This window comes from Theropithecus gelada, chromosome 15 (assembly GCF_003255815.1).
Source record: "Theropithecus gelada isolate Dixy chromosome 15, Tgel_1.0, whole genome shotgun sequence".
Lineage (NCBI taxonomy): Eukaryota > Metazoa > Chordata > Mammalia > Primates > Cercopithecidae > Theropithecus > Theropithecus gelada.
The window spans coordinates 92,954,271-92,979,495 of NC_037683.1; the positions used below are offsets into that span (position 1 = coordinate 92,954,271).

Below are 25,225 nucleotides of genomic sequence, written 5' to 3' on the forward strand. Positions count from 1 at the left end.
AAGCCTAGCCAAGACTAGAAGAACTACCCAACCAAGCCACAAACTCATGAGCTAAATAAATGGTTGTTGTTTTAGGCTACTAAATTTTGTGGCTGCATGTTAGCAGATTTTTGTGGAAATAGATAACCAATATAGCCACCAGTTTACAAAATGCAACAATTCCACATATAACCACAGATATAAGCAGCCCACCTAAATGCCAATTGCTTAATGTCCAGTATCATGGGGTTATGTCTCTTCCATTCCATTAGGTACAAATGCGACTATTCTGACACTAATATTTAATGATGGCAGAAAATTAGGATAACACCAATCAAAACATCCCACTTAGACATGGGGAAAACAAGAGCTACATGAGGGGGCAAATGCTACCTGGCATTGATCCATGCTATTGATCCTTGCCTCCAAGGGCTCTGATTTCCTTTGGGAGTCACCACTAAGGCACTGTGTGCATGGCCTTGGTAGGAAGATTATTCCAGCTTCACAGAAAAAAACACGAAAATTATCCTGCTGGAAAAGGATAATAAGATAAATGAGAGTTTTAGTGGGTCTCACTGGCATCTATGTGTTGAATTGTTGCCCTGGCAATATATTGAGTTCTTCAAGTGGCCAAGCTGAGGTTCTGCCAGCTGGGTGATTCTCCTCCTCAATTTTTTTTTTTTTTTTTCCTGCAACAACCCCAAGGGAAGGGAAAGAGGCTTTGGAAAGTTTGGAAAATTCATCCATCCAGTTCACCTACAATTGGTGCAGAAAATCCCAAAGGTCTAAGGATTTCCTTGGGGCTTAAGCAATCATTGACTCTGGTATTCAGGTTTGGGATTTCTTCTGCAACATCACAGCCACCTAGTCACCAGCACCAGGAATGTGGTCTGGCCTGATATTTGAACTAAATATCATCCTCACTTTTTCCTCCTAGCTTGTATCTGCTTAGGAGTTTAAAGAATCAGATCTCTGCCTCTGTCTTGTCATTGGGAGGATGGATAGAGAAGGAAGGCAAAGTGAACCTTTCTTTAAACCCCAGGTTAATGCTTGGGAGGGCTTGGAGATCAGACTTCCTAACTTGCCCAGATTTTCCCAGTATTCCACTTCAGCTTGAGCTGAGAAATGGACCTTTACAATTTGCCAGCATATGAATACCAGACATTCAGCAATATGAGACTGCTCCTGAAGGACAGAAATTGATTTGCTTAACAAAGCTATTTCTCTCCCCTGCCAGTCTGCATTCAGCAAGGTCAAAGTGTGGCTTCCTCTTGCAGCACCATACTGAATGCCCTAAGAGGAAGTCCCCACGTTTCACTATCATGATATTTTTCTACCACATTCTCTAAAACTTCAGCCTTGATGGACATGTGGTTTGAACTCCAAGAAACCATAGATGACAGTTTAACCAATAGTGTCAAATCTGCCAGGATTTGAGCCATAAGCTTAGAAGACAGTTTCCAGAAGAAGGGTGTTCTACCCAGAACATCAACATTCTCAACAAACAAAACAAATCCCTAACAACTACTACTTTATATTAAACACCGCTCTGGAATTGCCAACTCTGATTGATTGGTAGGGGCTGCATACAGTGCTGTATTGAGAGGGATTCTGAGGCGGTCTGGATTCTGTGGGAAAGAATGCCATGATTAATTAGTTATGTCTGCCAAGGTCAAGAGATGGGAGAGTAATGAGATATATGTCATGTTTTGCCACCCTTATTTTATACCAATTAAGCTTAAGATCACGTCTGTTACATGGATTTTTCTTTTAAAAATAAGAATTTCGTAATTTGATAAGCATTTGAGATAAAATTTGGGAAGAGTCTAATATGAAAACGAATCACCTTAACTTCTCAGTAGAATAGCTTCACTTCTCAGAAGACTAGTTCACTTTTTTGTATAAATAAACGTTGTCCACAGATTTTGTTTGTACTCCAAAAGTTACAAGGCATCCCCAGTTGAAACCGTTGCATACTTAAGTTACACATCTTTTTCCTCTTAAATAAAAAGTCAGGCAATAACTGAACACTTTATATCCTATAAAAATGATCCTGAGTTTTTGAGGCTCAGATATAATACTTGCTTTGCCTGCATCTCAGTCCTGTGAAGACCAAATGCACTTTGAAAATGCTAAAATACTGTACAAAAGTTATTTTTATTGCTTTCCACCTTGAAAACTCTAGTACTCTATGTAAATAATTTTTGCCATCATGGACTTTTTAAAAAATTACTTGGTTCCTTATCATTGATCCTTCTTCCTTTAAGGGAATGATCTCCCAATGTCCCTTGAGGTTGCTCCAATCTCCTTTGGGGTTGCCTTCAACTGTATGACTATGGTAGATGCACCTGACAGTGGTAACTTGACTTGAGCATCCCCTGAGAAGGACCTTGTATGGGAGAAGCACCTGAAATGTGTGTTCAGAGTCCCAAGCTAAGGAATCTGGGAGTAGTCAACCTAGAGATCCATTCTTTATCTGTGAGGAACATCTGAGCCCTATCCTATAGAATGCAGGCCATACAGGGGATTGAGGCCTTTTGTTTCAGTTTAAATAAAGGTTGCCAAATGGAGGTTGGAAGAGGAGAGGATGTTAAGTGAAAATGCTGTATAAACTGCATGCCTTTTGCAAGTGGTTGTGGTTCTCCTGTCCAGCCCATTACCACTAGACTCTCTCCCATGCATGTAAGCCCCCCAGTAAGACCCCATGTCTTGTTTTCTGGCTCTGGGTCTCTTCTTTGACCTCTTGAACCTGGTAACATCCCTTTGGAGTCTACAACTGTTTGGCACAACACTGTGGCCTTGGCATAATGGTGGTCTCATCATCCCCACCCACAAAAAAATAGGGCAACAGTGGAGGCATCATTTTCCTTTTCTGAAAAGGAAAGTTTCCATTCATTTTCCGAAATCACTAGTGTCTAGACATGTGAGAAAGCTCAGCAGAATCTGATGCTGTCTCCAAAGATACTGGCTCTTGAATATGGGCAAAAGTCAGCAGCAGCAGCAGCAGCACGTGTGGTCACAGCCTTGCTTGAAGGTTGCAATGGTGGCGATGTTCTGATTCTAACCTGACCATTCCTGGAGTGAGCATGCTGTGCTTCCTGGTGCCTGGCCTCCTTGTCTTCCATCTGTTTCTCAAATCACATTTTTTCAGTCTCACAGTGAAACTCTTCATATCCAGTATCTTCTGTGAATCCCCCCCTCCTTCTTGTATTTATATTTTAATGTATCGATTGCTTACACCAGCAGTGATTTCTGTTACAATCAGAAGCCTTCAGGAATGCAATCACAGATAGGAGTAATAACACGAACTCTGTGTCTGTATTTTGTACTCTGGGCCTGAAATGCAGTGGGTGCTCCATAAGTAATTGCTGAATAAATGCAAGTGTGGACTCTAACTGGCCTCTGGTCTCTGTGCTCTAATTAGCCACATGGGGACCCCAGTGCAGGTCCAGACAATGTGTCTGAGTTTAAGGCAGGTAAGGCCAGGCCAGCTGAGTCTGTCCTCTGATGAGAGAGGTAAACTCTCTCCCAGAAACCATCACCCAGAAAACTTTCACTTATTCCTCTTTGATGACCTCCAGCTCCTGTGAAGTTTGGGAAATCACTTATCTTGCCTGGGGCTGGTTCCTCTCTTGCCACAAACAGATATGAGATTCCATAAGGAAGGAAGATATGGATAAATAGATACCGGGTAGACAACTAATGATGTCTGAGAGAAAAAAGAATTAATAAAAATTAGACAATAAGTCTGGCCCTCTGAGCATCAGAGAATACTATGACTTGGATATGGTTCGTCTCCACCAAAACTCGTGTTTAAGTTTGATCCCCAAAGTAGTGGTTTTGGGAGGTGGCACTTGCTAAGAGGTGTATGGGTTGGGGTGGATCCGTCATAACAGGCTTGGTGCTATTCTTGCTGTAGCACGTGAGTTCTCACTCTTGGGAGACTGGATTAGTTCTCATGAGAGAGGATTGTTGTAAAACCGGGATGCCCCTCAGGTATCCCCCTCTTCCCATGTGTCTACTTCCCCTTTGACCTTCTCTGCCACATTGTGACATAGCATGAAAGACCTGGTCAGAAGCCAGGGCCATGCCCTTGAACTATTCAGCCAGCAAAACCATGAACGACATGACTCCTTTTCTTCATAGATAACCGTCTTGGGTATTCCTTTATAGCAACACAAAACAGACTAAGACAGAGACCATGGGACTCTGGACCACTAAGGAAACAGGAGAACTTCCTAATTAGCATAAGTCCAGGCCCCCACACTCCACTCTGTCTCCCCCAGGCCAAACACAGATGTCCCTCCAGAAGACCTGTGAAGTCTGAGGATGGGGACTTATTTTCATACAAAGACATGTAAGCTCTGATTGGAGAGGACGACTTATTTATTCAGAGGAATCAGAATCACTGTAGCTGACCAAGGTTTTATAAGCCTGGAGGTTTCTACCTGAAGGCAGGGGTAGTCCTAAACTGCCTAGAATGAAACGCTCAAGTCTGTGATGTATTTTCAGTGATGCAGCTCTTGCAGCCAAGGGTTCTGTGTGCTGCCAACAATCCTGCTGAATCCTTCTCTGACTGCCTTACAAGGGCTGCTGCGTACTAACCTGGCCCCGGCCTGCCCCTTCAGGATATAACATCCCAGGAGACCCCACTAAGCCAGCAACGACCCTTGCCACTCTAACCTTTCTCCAAGCTCTCTGCTTCTGACCACAAGAGCTAAACACTCCCATACTCTGCTCCACGAAGGCTCCAAACACTGGGACCGAGTCATAGCTAATTGGTTTTTTACAAGCCTAAAATTATCCAGACAGTTAAATATTGATGTTCATTTCTGGGTAGCTATAAACACAAAAGGGGTGAAAGAGCATGTTTTATGGCTTCCTCTCATTCAGTCTTTACATAATAATGGTCTTTAGTCAATAAGCCCAGCTTTATAAAGAGGGGATTCATTTGAATTAAGAGAGATGTTCCAATGTGTTTTATGTCATTATGACACAATGGTCCATCCACTTGGCGACATCTACTCTGTTCACCTAGCACACTCCTACTACACAAGTAATCATCCTCATAATGACAGTATCCTTTGGTTCCAATTAAACACCATTACTATTAAAATACAGATCATAGAATCACAATTTGCTAATTTATGCATAGTCTATCTCTCATAGACATAGATAGTTGGTCTATCTCTCAAAGACATTTATGTTAAAGGTAACTTATATTTATGTGTGTTCTCATATTATCATTCTAGATTCTAAACTTCTCGAGGGCAGTGTCTTCATTACTTCATTACTTGAGGGCAATGTCTTCATTACACATTCACTTATGTTACCAATCAGATATTGATAGAAACTACAGTTCCTTTCATTTTTCTATTGGTTGATAAACACCTAACTGGGCAGCAAGAAAAAAAGAAACAACTAAATTTATTTTAACACCCCAAGAAATTTCATCTTCTTCATTAATTTTGGTAGTTTTTCTACCTACACTCAGCCTATCTTGAAAGAAATGTACAGTCTTTCAGATTTGTGAGTTTGCTCCCTGTTCTTCCCCAAGACAGCCCCTGCGTCCATTTGAAGAGGTGGGGCTTGGGTGACTCTGTATAGCAGTGGGGAGACAGGGTCCTCAGAACAGCAGAGTCCACCCTGGATTCTCGTGAGGTCTACTGCAGAAGACCCCTGAGCTGGGAAACTAATGACCACAGAAGGTGGTTCTCCTTCCAGGAGGTTCTGCTGGGACCTGGTCCTAGAGCCTGGGACTACTGTAGGTCATGGACAGTTTTCTTTTTTAGCTTGATCTAGATCTGGTCACCTCCCTGGTGACTTAGTCCCATATTCGCCCTTGCTGGTGCAGGACTCCCAGTAGATTCAGGCCCAGCCACTCTGCAAGGCAGTCCTTCAATTTCTGCCCCTAACATGGTGACTGCCCTCCTCCTAGAAGGTTCTTACTCAACTCTCCTTGAGCTTTCCAGACCCTCCTTGGATATTCTAGAGCTCATTCATGCTATGGAGAAGCAGATTATGGTGCAGGAGGTCCACTTTCTACCTCACCTTGGGCGACATGTGGGTTTACTTTCATATGGCCTTCTTGGTTGCTGAGAGCAGTCTGTAAGGACAGAGTCCTAGGTGGAAAGGAGCACAGATGCCACTCTCTTCCCCTTTCTCCTCAACCTAACGCATTTTGTTGACTCTAAGATGCCATTGGTGTTAAGATGTACCATTGTTCTATGTACTACTCCTACTAATACTAATATAACATAATAATAAACTAATAATAATGTCCAGAAAGCTGTGACACATCCTGATGCATCCTGATTGCAGATATGGAAAAGCATGAAAAGATATTTATTAAATCAGTGAAATGATTATGTGTTTGATATACATTTCTACCCAAGGAACATTGGCCCCAAGAGAAAAGATGGTAGCCTAACCACTACTAACCTTCCTCTCCTCCCACAACCCTCAGACCAAGAGGAATAAGTCTGGGGTTTTTCACTTCCTGTTATTATATCTTCCTGCTATCTCAGGGTAGCAAGTTTCACTGCCTAACTTTTCCTCTCCATGGAAGAAATCATTATCTAGTCACCCATGCCTGGCTCTATTTTTTTTTTTTTTTTTTTTTTTGAGATGGAGTTTCGCTTTTGTTGCCTAGGCTGTAGTACAATGGTGTGACCTGGGCTCACTGTAACCTCTGCCTCCTGGGTTCAAGTGATTCTTCTATCTCAGCCTCCAGAGTAGCTGGGATCACAGGCACCCACCCCCACACCTGGCTAATTTTTTGTATTTTTAGTAGGAGATGGGGTTTCACTATGTTGGCCAGGCTGGTCTCGAACTTCTGACCTAAGGTGATCCACCCGCCTCAGCCTCCCAAAGTGCTGGGATCACAGGCATAAGCCACCACTCCCGGACTCATGCCTAACTCTTGTTGTCATGATATGATTATTCTAGAAAGTTCTTTCTGTTTTGACAAAGCCTGGCTTTCAAGACTACATTGACTTGTGACATAATTCCCTTTGGAATATCAGAAATTGAATATTAGTTTTTTTTTTTTTCCATTTTGAACCATTTCTTTAACAATCCTAAAATTCTCTGAGGCATGTTTTTTAGATGTCTCTGGAAGAATAGGGAAAAGTTCAGTTTAAGAAAATACAAAACAAAAAGTCAAAGCACATTAAAATATTACAAAAGAGTTATTCTGTTTCATTTTTATCTTCTCACAAGACCTAGGGTGAAACAATACGCAAATTTGACACACAGCAAATTCTAGCTGAAAATAAAGGATTAAAATATTTATATTTGTTCTTCAAGTTCTTTTTTGTGAGTACCTTTGAACATAGAATTTGTATCAGTGACTTTCTTGTAATTTCTCACACAAAAACAGCTAAATTAGGTCTTGTTTTCAAGGAACTCACCAGGAATGCTGACTTAGTAGTTGACATATCTGCTATTTCCAAATGAATAATATCTGTCCCACCAAAAATAACCCTGAAGCCTTATATACTTTGTATTTCTTTGTGTTGCAATCTTTGGATGAAGAGTACACACTTGTTTCTTTTTGGTATTCTAGTAGTAACATCTCATAGGCAAAAAAAGGTCCGCATAAAAATTGTTATTATTATCGTGGTATGAATGTAACTTTTTTAGTATTAATTTGGGGCAGGCCAAAAGAGAATTTTCAGGAGCAGGACTTGTAATATAGAGATTTTGTGCCATTACTGAAACTTTTTCTTCCTGGCATTCTTTAAAAAGAAACTTTACTGAGATGCCTGGTGAGGTAACAGGAGTGACTTCTCTGGCCAGTATTTAGCTGCCTGCCCAGGGAAAAACTATCTCCCAAGGGCCTGGTTCTTAGGTAGCATGTGCCAAGACACTGAGGACGAAATCTAAATACAATTCTAAAGTCTTTGTCAGGTCAATAGTTGATAGTACTAGAAGTATTCAAAAGAAATCATAATATGATTGTGTTGACTTATAAAATAGGTAGCTGAAGGAAGTGAAAGAAATTTCAGAATCACATGGGATTTTTTCTTCACCAAAGCTTCATTGTTTTTCATATTTTCAGTGTTTTAATCATAGTACTATAACTTAAAATACATTTTTTGGGAAGCTATTATCTCTTTATGCATTTTGAGGTGCGATCTTGCCCATATCTGGGCAAAATGTGTGTGTGTGTGTGTGTGTGTGTCTGTGTGTGTAGCATCAAATCTCTAGTAAGACCAGCTTTAATATGGAAGTCATAAGGAGGAGAAACGAGGGAATGTTGCTGAAATTTACTTCATAGATGTTGCTTTGGGAAACTGCTAGTGAGCTAACATACTATCAGTTTTGCAAACTGATCTTTAGAATTCCATAACAAATAAAAAGTTTTAGTTATAAGATTGTCATACGTATTGGAGGAATTACTAGAAGGGGGACACTTCTTTTTACGATGACTATTAATGGCTTTCTCTAGTTTCAAGTATGATCCAGTATTTCCTCATCCGTTTTTTCTTCTATTTGTAATAGGTCCTGTGCCTTACTCCAAGAAGTGTTTCTCACCAGCGATTAATAGGATGCAACACACAAAAAGGGCTAGTGAATCTGTTTGTTACAGTCTACTTACTAAGGCTATGGCTACGATACTCCAGTGCTGAAGTCAGTGAAAAGGCATCATCCAAACACAATCCAAGGAAAATGCAAGCTGATACAGCACAAAGATGCTTTGTTTAAGAATGGCAGAAATTTCCAGCAACTATCTGGGAGAAAAAAAATGCAGGATGGGAGGGAATGTAATCAAATAACAAAACAAACCCAAACTAAAAGAGAATCTTTATAAACCAGCACAAGGACACTTTGTTTTTAAGTGCACACAATGAATTTTAAAGATCTTTGTTCAGAAGGGAAATAAAGTATTATGAAGGACTGACACATTTGATGGATGGATGGTTTCTGAAAAACCACATTATCAATTACTTTTTCCTTGTTTGGCTCCAGTCCAGTAATTTTTATTTGAACAAGCCACATGCTAGCATGGTTTTGATTGCAGGAAGTGACTGGTTGTTGTTAAAGGATACTATTTCACTGATGAGCTTATCTCTTCCTTCCCCCTCCCCTTTCTGATGGGACTCCGATATGAAAGGCACAGCTTCAGTTGTTATAAACAGAGTCAGGGATTGTTTGATAGACCCACCCGTGTTTTGCTTTCAGCCTTCTGTGGTACAATCCAGACAATGTATTCAGCAGGGCTTCAGAAAAAAACAGTTGAATTCGGCTTATTTCTGTTCTCAACTCTGACATGAAATTTTGATATCTCTGATGTTTGTCTCTCATAAATCTAAGTTTGTTAGCAAAAAAAAGTTATGAATGTTATATTCTTTTTTATATTGGACTACTATCTCAAGCGAGTCCTACTGAGAAAAAACAATCTTTATGGAACGGTGAAGCTAAAATGTCTCACAGATCGTCTCAAACAATACAGTGCCTTGTTCTAGCTTTGCTTGTTTGCTAACCTTATCAAAACAAGTATATCAGAGTATTATTAGTGTAAATATAAGAAACACAGCTAATTAAGCTATATTATTAAGTGCTCTCAGTTTTCCCTTGCAATTAAAGAAAGATTTGGGGGCAGTCATCAGTGGATAGGAAATTATCTATGAAATCAATTGCTGACATACACAGGACCGTGTGTGTGTGTGTGTGTGTGTGTGTGTGTGTGTGTGTATGTCTGCTAGTCAAGATAACTTCCTTTATGATTGAATTTTTTTTGCGTGTTACCATGCCTGAAACTTAAACTATTTCTAAGTTCCCAGGGTATCATGGTAACTATAGGCTTTGGATAGTTATTTAAGTATGTTTCCTAGTTCTATATTTTGAACACTGATTTTAGTGATTATTTCTCTGCTGAGAATTAAAAGTAAAAAGGTGGTCTTAAACAATGGGCCATTTGATTATTCATCAGAACATGAAAACAATTCTAAATGAATTAGAATTTAACCTTGTTCAATGGAAGAAATACAAATTTAGCAACTATTTTGCTGATTTACTAATTTACATCAAAATTCTAAAGATCTCGCAACACAGATATATAAAATGTATTATTAACTACAACTCATTCCCTGAAAACAAAATGAAGAAAGCAAAACACATTTCATGTCAAAATTATCTATCTAAATATCTCATTTAGTTCTGATGTGAAGGCAGCTTGGAAAACAGCGAACAAAACAAAACCTTCCAGAAGAAAAAAAAAGTCCTGGATTTGAATTTGCTGGTTGGCTGAACTTAGACAAGTTAGGGAACCTGAAGCTCCTGGACTCACCTTTAAAAAGAAGATGAGATGGAGATTACGGGATTGTATTCAATCATTTATGTGAGGATGTGTGGCACACTCAATAAATGTTAGCTACCAATGGGGTTGATTACGGAACCTAGCTATGGAATAAATATAAGTCCTTTCCAGGATATAAGAGAGCTTAGTGAGACAAGATTCATATTAGAGCCTTTCCAGCACTCTAAGTCTTTATATTTATAATATCAAAAACAAAATTATACATCCCTTTATATATTTAAATATTGAGTCGAATTACTAGTTAGTACTCTATTTGCCAATTCTTCCTCCCTAAGCTATGACTTTGTATATATTTGGTTTTAATAATTAGTAAAGTTCTAGTTGTGTATGCAGTAGCTTTACAGATAATAAAAATTTAATTAAACTTACTTTGATGCAACTTTGATTATACATTTTCCTAAGCATTGCATAAATAATTCAAAAATGTATGTGACTAACATCCCTCATTCATCAAAAATCTAAAATTCTCTCAAATTTTCTTTTTTTTTTTTTTTTTTTTTTTTTTTTTTTTTGAGACGGAGTCTCACTGTGTCTCCCAGGCTGGAGTGCAGTGGCGCGATCTCGGCTCACTGCAAGCTCCGCCCCCCGGGTTCACGCCATTCTCCCGCCTCAGCCTCCCGAGTAGCTGGGACTACAGGCGTCCGCTACCGCGCCCGGCTAGGTTTTTGTATTTTTAGTAGAGACGGGGTTTCACCGTGTTCGCCAGGATGGTCTCGATCTCCTGACCTTGTGATCCACCCGCCTCGGCCTCCCAAAGTGCTGGGATTACAGGCTTGAGCCACCGCGCCCGGCCAATTCTCTCAAATTTTCAAAAGCTAAGTGTTAAATGTGGTTGCGTTAGGGTATTTTAAACATCCTGCTCTAGAACTGATAGAAAATGTACAGTTAACAATACCTTTTGCCCAGTACAGTTGTTGTTATAGTATTTTATTTTATTTTATTTTTGAGACGTAGTCTCGCTCAGTTGCCCAGGCTGGAGTGCAGTGGCGCTGTTTTGGCTCACTGCAAGCTCTGCCTCTCTTGGGTTCACGCCATTCTCCTGCCTCAGCCTCCCAAGTAGATGGGACTACAGGCGCCCGCCACCATGCCCAGCTAATTTTTTGTAATTTTAGTAGAGACGGGGTTTCACCATGTTAGCCAGGATGGTCTCAATCTCCTGACCTCATGATCGGCCCACCTCGGCCTCCCAAAGTGCTGGGATTACAGGCATGAGCCACAGCGCCTGGCCGTTTTTATAGTTTTTATAGGTTAGAGGAGATGTCTGAATGTGACTAATTTTTACAACATGATTCACATGTTTACTGTTTTCAGAGCAAGTTGTTAGAGAATGATTGCTGGCCAGCACTGTAAATGTTATAAAAATGTTTCCAAATTTAATTTGCAATAAATATCTGACAATTCTTTCACATTTTCAATATCTTATGAAAAGATATTTATATATGAAAATTGCAATCATAATAAATAATTTTCCGAATGATTAATTATATGTTAAAAATTTCAAGGAATATAAGTTCCTCTAAGGATTTAAAAATAAACTATTTCCTTTCAAGAAAGCATAAGTACCAAATTTCTTAACCTCATAAAGGAAAAATAGTTTTTTATTGCTTTTAAGTCCTTGATGAAAGTCATTCCTGGAGATTATAAGGTTATTTTCAGAATGAATTCCTTTTAAAAACCTTCATTTCTCTTTAATTTCTCACTGGAAAAATTATAAAAGGTGCCTCAGTCTGGATTACAAATTGGGAATGGAGAGTTATTTTTGCATTTCTCTCTTTCACATAGATGTTGCAAAAATTAGTCAGATTCAGAAATCTACCCTAAGCTATAAAAACACTGCACAGTAGCAGCTGTACTGGGGAAAAAGTATGCCAATCACGCTAATCATAGATTTTTCTATGAGGTGAGAGTAGATGAGGGAAGGAGAATTGCTAGACTGCACGGTGACTGAGTGGCCTCTGCTACTGAGCATTTCAAAGGGGCAGATATAACCAAGGAATGGGGACGCTTGATATTCCACTTTCAGTGTGTGCCCTCTTGACTCATTAATTCCCTCCATCCCCCAGAACTTCAGTAAAAGCATTCACACATGGCTTGGGTCAAGGTACTTCAGAAGAGTATAGGATGTCCCAAAGGGTAGCCTGGTGTGGAAAATGGACAGATGAGCAGGAGGCATAGAATGGAGATCAAGCTTTCATCAGAAACAATAAATGACAGAGAAACAGAGATACTCCCCCAGCAATCCCTGGAGCTACTGAGAAGGATGTTGAACTTCTTATTGTACAGGGATTGATGGTGAGTCATTCTTGTCTAAAGTTATAAAAACAAGGCATCCAGCAGAGGCTGGAGATGAGGGCACCAATTCCCTGACATATGTCCCTGACATATATAACACCTTTCTATACATATACACTCAGATTGTAGAGTTGGTGTGCAGTCACCGTGCAGTCTAGCAATTCTCCTTCCCTCATCTACTCTCACCTCATAGAAAATCTACGATTCGCGTGATTGGCATACTTTTCCCTAGAACACCTTTCTATACGTATACACTTAGATTGTAGAGTTGATACATATACACTAACTCTGAGCCAGGCCAGTCACTTTTCTCCAAGTTACAGTTTTCACATTTTTAAGATGGTCACAACAACACCAGCTCTCCCCATCCAACAAGGTTTTGGAAGCAAGGAAGAGGCATGTGGAAGCACTTTGTAAAGCACAAAGCATGATAATCATTGTAAGGCATTAAAAGGCAGCTCTAGGCTGGGTGCCGTGGCTCTCACCTATAACCACAGCACTTTGGGAGGCTGAGGCAGGTGGGTCACTTGAGGTCAGAAGTTCTAGACCAGCCTGGTCAACATGGCAAAACCCCGTCTCTGCTGAAGATACAAAAGTTAGCCAGGCCTGGTGGTCACACCTGTAATCCCAGCTACTCAGGTGGCTGAGACACGAAAATTGCTTGAACCTGGGAGGCAGAGGTTGCAGCGGAGATCCCGCCACTGCATGCCAGCCTGGGTGACAAAGGGAGACTTTGTCTTTAAAAAACAACAACAACAAAAAAGCAGCTCCAGTAGAATAGAACAAAGTGAAATTTGAAAAGTCAAGTTTGATTCCCAAGAGGCCATTGGTTTCTGTGAACCTAGTTTCCTAGTCTGTAAAATGGGGATTTTAACACCCATCCTGCTTCTTTGCTGGTACCTTTACATAGTACCAGAGGTAATAATATGTAACAACACTATGTAAACACTCAGGGTTCACACAAAAATAAGGTATCGAATGGTCTCTCTTGCAGACATATTTAATAAAAACCTGTAATAAAAACATTCAAATTTCATTCTATATAAAAGCAAGGAGCAGAAGCAGGGCGTGTCCCCATGAATGAAAATTTCTCAGAATATCATTGTCTTTTTGAAAAGTAGTAGTGCACTGGACTAGATATTACACTGTGAATGATGGCTCACTCACACTATTTTACAAGGATTGCTATTAAAGGAAGTCATGTGATTTACCAGAATTGTTCCAGGCTACATAATATTGAGGACAAGTCCTGAATTGAATTATAGCAGTAGGAGCCCACATAGTAGCATTAAGAATATAGTTCCTTACAGTTTAGATCATTTTATGAGACAACTAATCAATTTTCAACAAAATGTGCCTGCAGCCACTTTCCCCAAATAATCTTCATTGAAGGAGTTAATTTTTTCAGAAGTATTAAAAAGGGATAAGGAAAATATAATCAACCTTAGCAGATGATCCTAATTCAAAATCCATTCCATATGACCAACTCTGAGATGATAAAATAAAACATTTTTTAGAGCAGCAAATGTTTGCATTTAGGGGAAAGGGGTTTAGAGATCATACTTACCTCCCTTAAGGATAAAACACAACACAGATGGGACCAGAAAGGTTAAAGGGGTTAACCAAAGTTAGCCAGGTCATGGCAGACCGTGAATTGACCCCCAGTTCTAATGAAAATAATACTGGACTTTCTAGCCAACTGTGGTGGCTCACATCTGTAATCCCAGAGCTTTGGGAGGCCGAGGCGGTTGGATGGCTTGAGCTCAGGAATTAGCGACCAGCATGGGCAATATGGTGAAATCTCATCTCTACTAAAATTACAAAAAATTAGCCAGGTGTGGTGGCCTGTGCCTGTAGTCCCAGCTATCTGGGAGGCTGAAATGGGAAAATCACTTGAGCCGGGGAGGTGGAGGTTGCAGTGAGCTAAGATCGTGCCACTGGACTCCAGCCTGAGCAAATAGAGTGAGACCCCCCATCTCAAAAAATAAATAAAAATAATACTAGACTCTCATGAATTATTTTCTTGTACAAAGCAGCAAGATGTTTAGTTACACTTTCCTACACCTACCCCATTCCTGCACCACTCATTTCAGAAAGGAAATGTGCAGATTTTCTCCTGTAATGTCTGCCCCATAGGCTGTTGCGATAGTTAGCAAGAGTGGGAGCCTGTGGAAAGGCATGGCAACAGCAGCTGCATAGGTGTGAACCCTGCTGTTAGTTGAAAGTAAAAGGACTAGGGCTTCAGCACTGTACATCTCTTTGGAACTTCCTTACTGAGCCTTCAGACACTCTGAGGTCGGAGGCTGAAGGGAGTGAGCCGTGCTTCCTGAAGCTGCGGTAATTCTCAGTTTCAGCTTTTGCACAGTGGCAGCTGCAACACAGTCATCTCCCTGATTCACCCTCTGCCCCCATTTTTGCAATAAAACATCTGCTTGAAAAGGAGTAAACCAGGCAGGTGAGTTGGATAGTGCTCAAATTACATACTTTAATTGAATACTCACTTGTGGAATTCAGGTTCATGCAAGGTATTAAATCAGGAGGTAGAAGAGTTCTGATCTCTGCTTCAGTACTTACAAGCCATATAACCTTGGGTAAGTAACTTCTTTCTGAAACTCAGCTGATTAATCTTTAAAGTGGGGATAATGATATCTTGTTTGCTTAAAGGCAGGGGAATGAAACAGAAGCAGCTGTTAAAGATCCCTTCTAGATTCTAGAAATTTAAAGATCATCTGAGCTTTCCTCAAGTGAGGGAGTCATTTTTACTAGTGTGTTTCTTAGATATGATCTCTGTTATAGAGTATAAATAAGTTCATAGCTCTTTTTAACTATTCAAGACAATTGTTCAGACTAGCAAGAAGTTTAGGGTCTCCCTCAGCTCCATTGTTGACATCAGGTGTGACTATAAAAGTCCTGTGCAGACTTATCTTCCTCACACACTCAGCCTTTTATCCCGAAGCACCCCATTAATGCCAGGATGTCTAAGCCAAAAGGAGATTCATATGTTCAATAAAGAGTTACTTCAGAATGAGAAAGATCCATACTTCCTGCCTCTGCATTGCAGCCAGTGAATTTGGGTCACTGGTCCGTTCTCCTGTTGACTTTAAGGTGAGTTCTAGATAGCCCCTACCACATACACCATACACCACTGTGTCTGCACCATAATCTCTGGGAGGGAAGAGAAAGCTTCAGTGCTCCTTCTTGCCTGCAGACTTAATTAGGGATGAGCTCAAAGTGTTCAAATAATGTAGTGTTTCAATAAGGAAAGTTATTTTGTCCCAGAAGCCTCCTTAGTACCTATGCAAATTTGTCTACTCTACTCCCAAGCCAAGTTCACTCCCCACAAAAAGGCAAATGGGTATCTACATGCCTTTTATCCATCAAGTTAAGAAGGGACATCCCAACACAAAGATGTCTTGGCAGTCTTCACCACTAAACATTGAGGCTGCTGGCAACAAAGCACTGCCTAACCAGACAAGTTAAGAAATTTGTCACCCTCTTTAGCATTGATGTCCTTTTTCAATAATGAGCTTTCTGTCCAGTTATCTCTATCTTAACATAGACGGGAGGATGGTTTCTGAGCAAGTCAATTGCAGATCTAGAAATGAAAGTGCACGTCCTTGATTCTCTATAATCATTGCTGTTCTAGCTGTATATTCAACGCAGAGCCGGACATTCAGACTTGCACAGGCATCCTCTATCCAAATTAAAATTGACCCGTTACTCGTTAGTGGGGGTGAGGTAGTGGCAGTACCAAAGGATGTGTGTGTGGGAAGGGCAGGGTGTGTGCCCCTGTACTCTTTATCAGCTGTCCCCAATTAAAAACAATTGATTATTCTTGAATATGACAAAGGGTACTTTCTTAATCTTAGGTCAAGTGTAAATGTGGGCACCTTATACCAAGTTGATATTTGTAATGATCTTGTCACTCCCTGCTTACGAGCCTTTCTCCCTCCACAATGGCTATTATAATCAGAGTAGAAAATGAATGCTTTTCTCAGACATAAGAAGTTCAATGTGACCAGAACCCAGTGATGTAGCCATGACCTAATCTTGTATTACTCCATCTCTAGCATGCACCAGTCTTTAAAAAATGCTCACATTCACCAACACTTCCTCAAACGAGGCTTTTGAATCCACCTGAAATTTGCTTCTCTGTGATTTTTGGTTTGGCTGACTCTTTCTAGGCATTCAGGCTTCTGTTTAAAGGTCACCTCCTCCAGGAAGGCTTCTATGAACTCCCATCTGAACTAGTTCTACTACTCCTGTCACTCCTTCATATTATGCAACTGTTCATATTATGCAACTGTCTATCTCCCCCCATCAGAATGTAAGCACCAGCAAGAAAGACACTTTGCTTATGTTGTTTATTGTATCAACTGGGGTCTGATCAAGAGAGAAAAACAGTAATTTCAACAAGGAAAGTTTGATATGAAAAATGATTACCTACAACAGGGAACTGGAGCAAAGGGGGATTAGTAAGAGGTAACGAGAACTCTAAATAATACAGAAATAGAGATACAAGGAAGAGTGACTTACTAACCCCAGGGCTGAGATGCAGCACCTCAAAAAGAGTCCCTCCAAGACTCAGACACACTCTTAGGGCTGGCTGAGATCCAGACTTTGTTGGAGAGGGCACAGTTGTAGCTTTCTGAATAGCAGGTGACCCCTGCTAGAATTCTGCCTTCTGGAACTTGCCAGAAATCCACATTCCAGAACTTGTTGGAAATCCATTCTCTGGGGTTCAAAGGAAAGCTGTTGAGGGAGGTGTCTAATTACAGGCACTTCCTCCAAAGCCACCTAAGGGGCTTCTTGAGGAAGCTGCTGGCTGCTGGGTGCTGCTGCTTGCTACCTGGGCTGTAGCAACCTGCCCAGTATGCACACCAGAGTCAGGAACCAGGAAAGCAAACCCTTTCCTCCTGCAATGTCTCTCCAGGACCTCCTATGGACCTAGCTTTTGTAACAGCTGGAAAATACTTAAAGGGCTCAGATTCTGTTTCACTAGGCAGGCAATGAGGGTGAATTTGGAGCTAAGCAGCAATATATTAATAATAGCCACTTTTATTGCTAAATCCCCATATTCTGGCACATAGTAGGTTTAATAAATATTTGGTGAAGTCATAAATAAATGATTTACATCTAACCTAAGTGAAAAGCATGCCTGGCATATGTCACTTCAAGATTAGAGCTTTCAGGCCTAGCTTTTAACATGAAAGTTGCTGCCAAGTGCCTCCCACATGAAAACTCTGGAATCCCCCACCTGCCCCCTATTCTGTGGTAGGGATAAGACAAGCCGCCAGATAACATCATAGCTAAGCTTAACAGTGAGAAGTGCAATGAGAGAAGCACAGGCCAAGAAAGGAGACAAAAGTGACCACGAGCCCCACTTACAGTCTGTGTTAGGGCTAGGGCTGGGCCACTAGTTGCTTCATTTGGCATCTTTCTGAGACATTGAGGTAAGTTATATAGCTCTGCCACATGGCCAAAATATGAAACACATCCAAGGGCTATATTTTAAAATGGAACTTAAAAAATAAAGAAACATCTTGATTTCTCTAGCCACTTTTCTGTTGACACAAACTGTCGAGAGAGATTAGGCGAAAGATCCCTGCTACAAGCTATTTGATATTTCCTAACAGAGCAAAGTTTCCTCTTTGTCCACTGACCCTTTCAATAGTTCTTCGGGTTCTATTCTTAGAATTCTCGTTTCCTGTCCTGGGAGAAAGCTGCACAGAATTTCAATAAATATGACCCAAATGATGTGGAAACTTTCTATAAGGATGTGATGTGGTGTTCATTCATTAATGCCATCAACAAATATTTACTGAGCACCAACTACCAGACAGTGATGGCAGACATAATTTGGGGTGTTTGGAGTGCAACTGTGAACACAACCAGGTCCCTGTTCTCATGGAACTTGCTAACATTCTGGCTAAAATAGAGAATATGGAACTTCCTACAGAGGCACTGTGGGTGATTTCACAAACCATTGAAAAGCTCTACTGGGAGCAAGCAAATAACCAACCTTAAAATAAAACATGGTTGTTGCTGGTGTTCTTAGAAACTTTGCTGTCCTAGTGTACAAATTGTATCACTCGAGTCTTCTAACTTTTGATTCTTGGAAACGTTTCAGAGCAGTGCTGTCTAATGGAAATATGTGAGCCTCATAATTTAAAATTTTCTAGAAACAAAGCTAAAAAAGTAAAAAGAGACTGGGCGCGGTGGCTCACGCCTGTTATTCCAGCACTTTGGGAGGCCGAGGCGGGCGGATCACCTGAGGTCGGGAGTTCAAGACCAGCCTGACCAACATGGAGAAACCCCATCTCTACTAAAAATACAAAACTTAGCTGGGTGTGGTGGCAGGAGAATCGCTTTAACCTGGGAGGCGGAGGTTGCGGTGAGCCGAGATCGCGCCATTGCACTTCACTGGGCAACAAGAGCGAAACTCTGTCTCAAAAAAAAAAAAAAAAAAAAGTTAGTGTGTGCCTGTAGTCCCCACAACACTGGAGGCTGGAGGCTGAAGCACGAGGGTAGCTTGAGCTTCAGAGTTTGAGGCCTGCCTAGGCAACACAGGAAAACCCCCATCAATACAATAAAATAAATAGAAACAGACAAATTAATTTTACTAATATTTTTGAGTGATTCAAAATATCACAATTTTGACATAACTATAAATTATGGAGCTGCAGTTTTTTCACATTAATTTGTTCAAAATCCCACATATATATGTACTTATAGCACATCTCATTTTGAATTGGACACATTTCAAGTGCTCATCAGCCACATGTGGCTAGGTATGGAACAGCAGAGGTTCAGAAAACTGCCGAAAGGAGTTCTCTGTCCTCTTATTTTGGGGATGGAGAAGAAAAATATTTGCCGAATGGAAACATTCTGTGAACTTTGGCTCCGGGTGTTTAGTATGAAATTAGAGGCAGGAGAAGACCACCATAGCCTTGCTTTGCACCAGCTCACTGCAGTGGCCAGAACGGACGTTCACAGAACGTGCTCGGTTGGACATTAAGTTACTGAGTCGTCCACTGAGGAAAGGGATATCATTAAGAATAGTTTTCCACTAACGCCGAACCGGCGGCATCATCTCATCCAACAGGTCAAGTTATAGTAGGCAAGCACGCCTAGAAATAAACGTCTAAAACGCAGTCTGTTACATTAGCCAATACTCTTCTTGACTTTCTCCAAATTTTTTCCCTGTCCCCAAGATTAGGCTCGCTAGGAAAGACTGCGAGTTTCAGCGGCCTCCCCTTGAACTGGGGCTCTGCCCCCAGCTGGACACGGACTAAGGATGGAAGGGTGCACTGACGGGGGCCGCCCCCATTTCCCAGGCCCCTCCGTAGGGGTGCCCCTCCTCAGCCATGGCTGCCCCTTTCTCTCCTCCCCCAGCATCTGCCCCTGGGGCCACCCCCACCTTTCCGCCATCTCTCGGGCCCGCGTGGCATCCTGCTCCGTTTTAACGGGGATAAACTTGACTTGCTTCTCCCAAGAGCGGGAAAAGGGGCGCAGTCTTGGTACTGATCTGGGGGAGGGAACGTCCCAGGCCGCGCAGGGGCGTTTTCTAACCGTGCCCCGTCGGCCTACTCTGTTCAGTACCGACCGTCTGCGGGGTTCACGTGGCCCAATCGGCAAAGTTTCTTTGGAGATCCAGCGTCTCTGATTCCCGGATCTTCAGCCTCACCCGGAGACCCCACGGTTACTGCCCTGCGACCCTCTGATGGAGCGTCGGGATGCGCTTTCTCTCCGAGTGCCCCCGGGGGTGGAGGGAGGGAGGTCTGTTTCGGGACTAAATGGCAATCACAGCTCCCGCGGGGCTCGGAGGGACGAGCTCCCCGCCCACCCCGCGGCCCCGGCCCCAGCCAGCATCTCGCGACTCCATCTCTGGCTCTAAACAAGAACAGGGGACCGAGTCCGCGTTCACACGGAAAATTATGCCGGCTCCAGCGGCGCGTAAAATTGATGTGAACCGAACGAAGTGGGATCAGCGTGATCCTCCCTCTCTTGTCTCAACAGGGGTTTCGGCGCGTTACACAAGGCCGAGCTTGTCTCTTTAAGGAGACATTGGACCCTAATTAGTCCGCATTCCTGGCGCGGCTGCGGAGCGAGGGGCCGAAGGTGTCTGGGTTGGGAGACGGGTGGGCGGGAGGACGAGACTCGGAAGGAGATCTTCTGACCAGCCCCCAGGCTCACCGCCCCCTCCACCCTCTTTATTTTGCCGCCACCACCGCCACCAACACCTAATTCTGAAGATGCAGCCAGGGCAGCAGCAACAGCAGCAGCCGCGGATTCTCTCAACCCCACGTTACTTTGATTGACAGCTGAACAAATGTTTCCCCGGTTCGAACGCTCGCGCTAAGGAACGACAGCCAAGGCGAAGCTCCGCCTTGGGCGGGCCATCTCCGCCCCGCCTCTGCCAACCTCATTCCTCTTCGTTAATTGGTCGGAGCTACAGGCGACGCCCGGCCCCCACGTGGGTTTCAGCTGGGTTGGCTCCTCCCCGCTGGCTTGCCATTTGTCAGCAGTGAAATGATGGGCACTAACACAGAACGGCGATTAATGTTCAGCCACCTCTGATTGGTTGCTGGAGACGCCTACCGCAACGGGGGTGGGCGGAGCGCTTGGAGAGCGCCCCAGAGCACTCGCGTGGCGGGCCGGTGATTGTAGTCAATCTGGCAGTATTCTCAGGCAGGGTCGCCCGGGGCGGACTACATCTCCCGGGATGCTCCACGGCCCCCTCCGCTGAAGGTTGTGAATATGTATCAGAATGTTAATGATTAGCTGCTGCTAAATTTGGTCAAAGAAGTCACCTACACAGAGCGTGTTGTTAGAGCTGTTCTGAGCGGGTGTTTGGGTTGTTGGCTGCTTTCTTCCCCCTTTCTCACACACTTGTATATTATTTTGAGGTGGTGTTCGCAGAGTTTGAAAGGAGAGAGAATTAAAAAAAAAAAAAGCCGCAAGCGTTTCACTCTTTTATTTTTATAATCCCCTTCAATTTGGGGTTAAAAAAAAGACAAGAAAACAGGAAGGAAGAAAAATAAGGAAATGAGATGTGGTAAAAGAAGCTAAAAGGTGCCTTTTAAAAGATCGTTGCTGTGAAGTGAAAAAAATCTCCAGAGAAACCAAAAAGCACCGCCGAGACCTCTTCCGAACCAAAGGAGTTTGTGTTTGCTTTTAGGGAAGAAGAAAGATCATTCATTCGGAGGAATAACAACCAATTAAAAGACAAATAAAAAAAGTTTGGAGTGGGACGCAGAGCGAGCAAGCGGCGCTGCCGGCGGGCGGTGGGGCGCGGAGCTCGCACTTTACCGGCTGGGTGAGCGGCTGCCGCGGCGCCGGGCTCGGCGGGTGCGCCTCGGCGGAGCTGAACGTCGGAGCGTTGCCTCGGGAGACGCGCGCCGGACAATGCCCGCGGCGGGCCAGTGACGCCCGCGGGGAATGCGGAGCGGCCCGGCTGCCGGCACCCAGCCGCCGCCGCGCGTTCCTGCCGCCCGTGTCACGCGAGACCCGGCGGGGGCCGGGACCGCCCGAGCCGCCCCTCAGACCGAGCCGGCCGCCTCCGCCGCCGCGGCCGCCTCCTCTTCGGGGCCATTAAAGCCAATGAGCCGCGCGCCTCTGCCGAGCGCAGCGAACTAAATCGGCTTGGATGATTCGCGACCTGAGCAAGATGTACCCGCAGACCAGACACCCGGTGAGTGCGGGCAGCGGGGCGCGGGCTCGCCGGGCGCTGGGAGATTCCCCGCGTCGCCCTCTGCGCACCGAGTTGTGTCTTTTGGCCGGAGGGGCGTGGAGAGCCGCCCGAAATCGGCGCCCCGCGCCGGGAGCCGCCCGCCCGCCATCACCCCCAGCCCCCGGCGTGGTGGCCCTCGGAGGGGGTGCGGAGAGGCAATTGAGTTGTAGCCATTTTCTTATTGTTGTCTTTGAAGCCCCTGGAAGCCGCGCCGAGCCGTTTGCGGTCCCCGCGCCGCGACTCCTCGAGGGGGGGCGGCGAGCGATGAAGGAGGCGCGACTCCGCGCCCGGGCGGGGAGGGCGCCCTCGGCGGCGGCGCTGCTGGGCTGGCTGCGGCTCGGAAGTGCGGGGCGCCGGCCCCTCGCGCCGCGGGCCCCCGGGGCGAGCGAACGAGCGAAAGAACGAGCCGAGAGGGTGGCTGCTGCCCCCCTCCTTCCCCGGCCTGACCGCAGCCCGACGCCATGGCGCGGGTACCCCCGACGGGCCAGTTTCGATTCCGGGTGAGGAGGGAGTGGGCGCGGCGCGCGGGTCCCTGGGCGCCCGTCTTTGGCCGGGGAGGGGAGATGGGGCTCGAACCCTCGGGGTCCGGGGCGCGGAGGGAGGGCTGCGGGCGGGAGTACGCGGAGGCCCGGGACCACCTCGAAACCAGCCCCTGCCTGGGCTGTTGGGCGCGAGGAGGGTTGCGGGAGGAGAGTTTTAATCGCTCTTTGCTTGCGTGCGCGATGACCCCCCCAACTCCCCGCTAACGCCGCGTGATATGTTTTCTCCGTCTCCCTGCTTCGCCTGTGATGTGGGCTAATTAAATATTTTATTGTTGTTCTTCAGGCACCGCATCAGCCTGCTCAACCCTTTAAATTTACAATTTCCGAATCCTGTGATCGGATTAAGGAAGAGTTTCAGTTTTTACAGGCTCAATACCACAGGTAACGATATTGACTTTAGCTGATCCTCCTGTTTGCTTAGCTCTTGTCTCCCCCACAAATACACACAAACACCCTCCTCCTTTTTTGTGGGGGCGTCACAAAGGTACTATTATTTTTTTTTCTCGGTGGGCAGAAAGGGCAAATCAAGGCCTCCTTCCTTAGGCAGGTGTAAATAAATTAAAGATTTCTTTTTTCTACCGTAAATAAAAAGAAGGCAGAACAATCGAAACTGGGGAGACTTGGAAAACGCTGAGGCCAAACTTTCGATATTGATTTATTGGGGCCAGGAGAATGAAAGGTTGGGGAGATTCTGGGGCCTTTTGACATCCTTGGTTCTTTATTACTCTGGACTTGGTTCCTTCTCACTTCTTTTTGCCATTCCACTGAAGAGCTGAGAGCCCAGGGAAGTCGGAGTGAGCGATTTCATTACTTTTATGCTGAAAAAAATGTTTTCATCTTATAGACGATTTTTAGACTTAGGGTGCCTTTGAGACATTTTTCTTTGGCTGGCTTTTTAATGATGCCTAATTCTTATTTCATAAATACGAGAACCAAAACAAGCCACTGAACCCGATTGACACTTTGCCCCTGGGTGGTGGTGTTCCACTTGTCTGTGTGTTTTGGAGGGAAAAAAACAAGACATCATTCATAAGACATGCTTGATTCGTATTTCCATTAATCTCTTTGTAGAACATGAAAGAAACTCCCTTGTGACATTTTGGAGGACTTATTTGTGCTTGTATGTGCAGTCATTATTGAGGTTTATTTTCGTGTTTGTTTTATTAAGTGAATATTCAATTCTGGAGGAAGTTCCTGAATTAAACTGATTAGAGGATTTGTTTCCTTAAAACTTAATTAAAAAAAAAAATCCTAAAAACAAAAACCCCATATACGATCCTTATTGAAGGGGCAAGTCCTGACTGGTTCCAGTGACCCCCTTCCCGAACTTCCCTTTCCATAATGATGGGGGTATTTATTTAAGATTGTTGATTTAGTTGTTTGTAAGTGAGATTTAAAATATGTGTTTAAGAGTTGAAGGACGTAAATTAAGATCATTGTACTTAGAGTATTTTATGTCTTGAACAGTCTGAAGCTGGAATGTGAGAAACTCGCCAGTGAGAAGACAGAGATGCAGCGGCATTATGTCATGGTAAGAAAACCATGTCACAGATTCAAAGTGCCTATTAGTTTGGAATACCAAAAACAAGAATACGTTTAAATTGCTGGAGGCTGCAAGATAGATCACAGTCACCCTGCCAGTGCAGTTGAAGTTGTGGGAATGTGTCTGTTAGCAACCTGTAATTCTAGGATGTTATAACCTACCTTTGACAACTGGCTTGGATTGGAATTTTCAGAAAGTTCAACCACATGGGGTATAATTTTCTGTGTTTTCTTTTTACAGATAGAAAAAAAAAATAAAAACAAAACCTCGTTTGTTTTGTTTAGTCACAAGCAAAAATGTTTTTGTGTTAGTGGTTTTCTTTGTTGTTTTACTGCTCTTGCTCCAAACAACTTTAGCCAGTTTTTCTGTATGCTGTTGACATTTTAATGTCTTATTTCTTTGAAAAGGAGTGATGGATAAGGAAAGACAGCAAACCATTTTTCAAATTTTTTTCTCTTTATGTTACTATTACATTTATATTTGCGTGTTTTCAATTTCTGTAGTGTTATATTGGTTTGAGGAACGTCGTAGTCTCCTGTATAACTGATTTATTCTGCCAGAATTTCTATGCCAGTTATACTACACGTTCAAAAAACCAGATTTGCCTTTACAGAAGTATTATGAAGCATATTTTTATGATTGTCCGAGAAAGCTCCAGAATAACTCACTCATTTATTTTTCTATCCAGCTTTTTTGCTTTAAATATGTGAATATGAGCAGTATACTAACAAATCAGAAATCAAACTCTTAAGTAGCATCACCTTTTCCAACCTTCCTTTCAAAACATCAGCGTTTGCATAAGACATTCTTTT

General features: G+C 43.3%; 1 protein-coding gene across 20 annotated transcripts in view; it reads left to right on the forward strand.

Moving 5' to 3' along the window:
• The first annotated feature begins 21,221 nt into the window (after positions 1-21,221).
• Positions 21,222-25,225, forward strand: part of LOC112607938 (transducin-like enhancer protein 4) — a 157,335-nt gene continuing 153,331 nt past the window's right edge. For 12 of the 20 annotated variants that reach the window (XM_025359335.1, XM_025359320.1, XM_025359321.1 and 9 more), the window contains exons 1-3: positions 21,222-22,289; positions 23,154-23,251; positions 24,338-24,401. Coding sequence is in view for 19 of the 20 variants with exons in the window: in XM_025359320.1 (XP_025215105.1) it covers positions 22,245-22,289; positions 23,154-23,251; positions 24,338-24,401 (207 nt within the window). In the remaining variant the exon portion in view is untranslated. Of the gene's footprint in view, positions 22,290-22,626; positions 22,829-23,153; positions 23,252-24,337; positions 24,402-25,225 lie in introns of those variants that run through there. The other 8 variants (XM_025359323.1, XM_025359324.1, XM_025359332.1 and 5 more) reach the window with 2 other exon arrangements.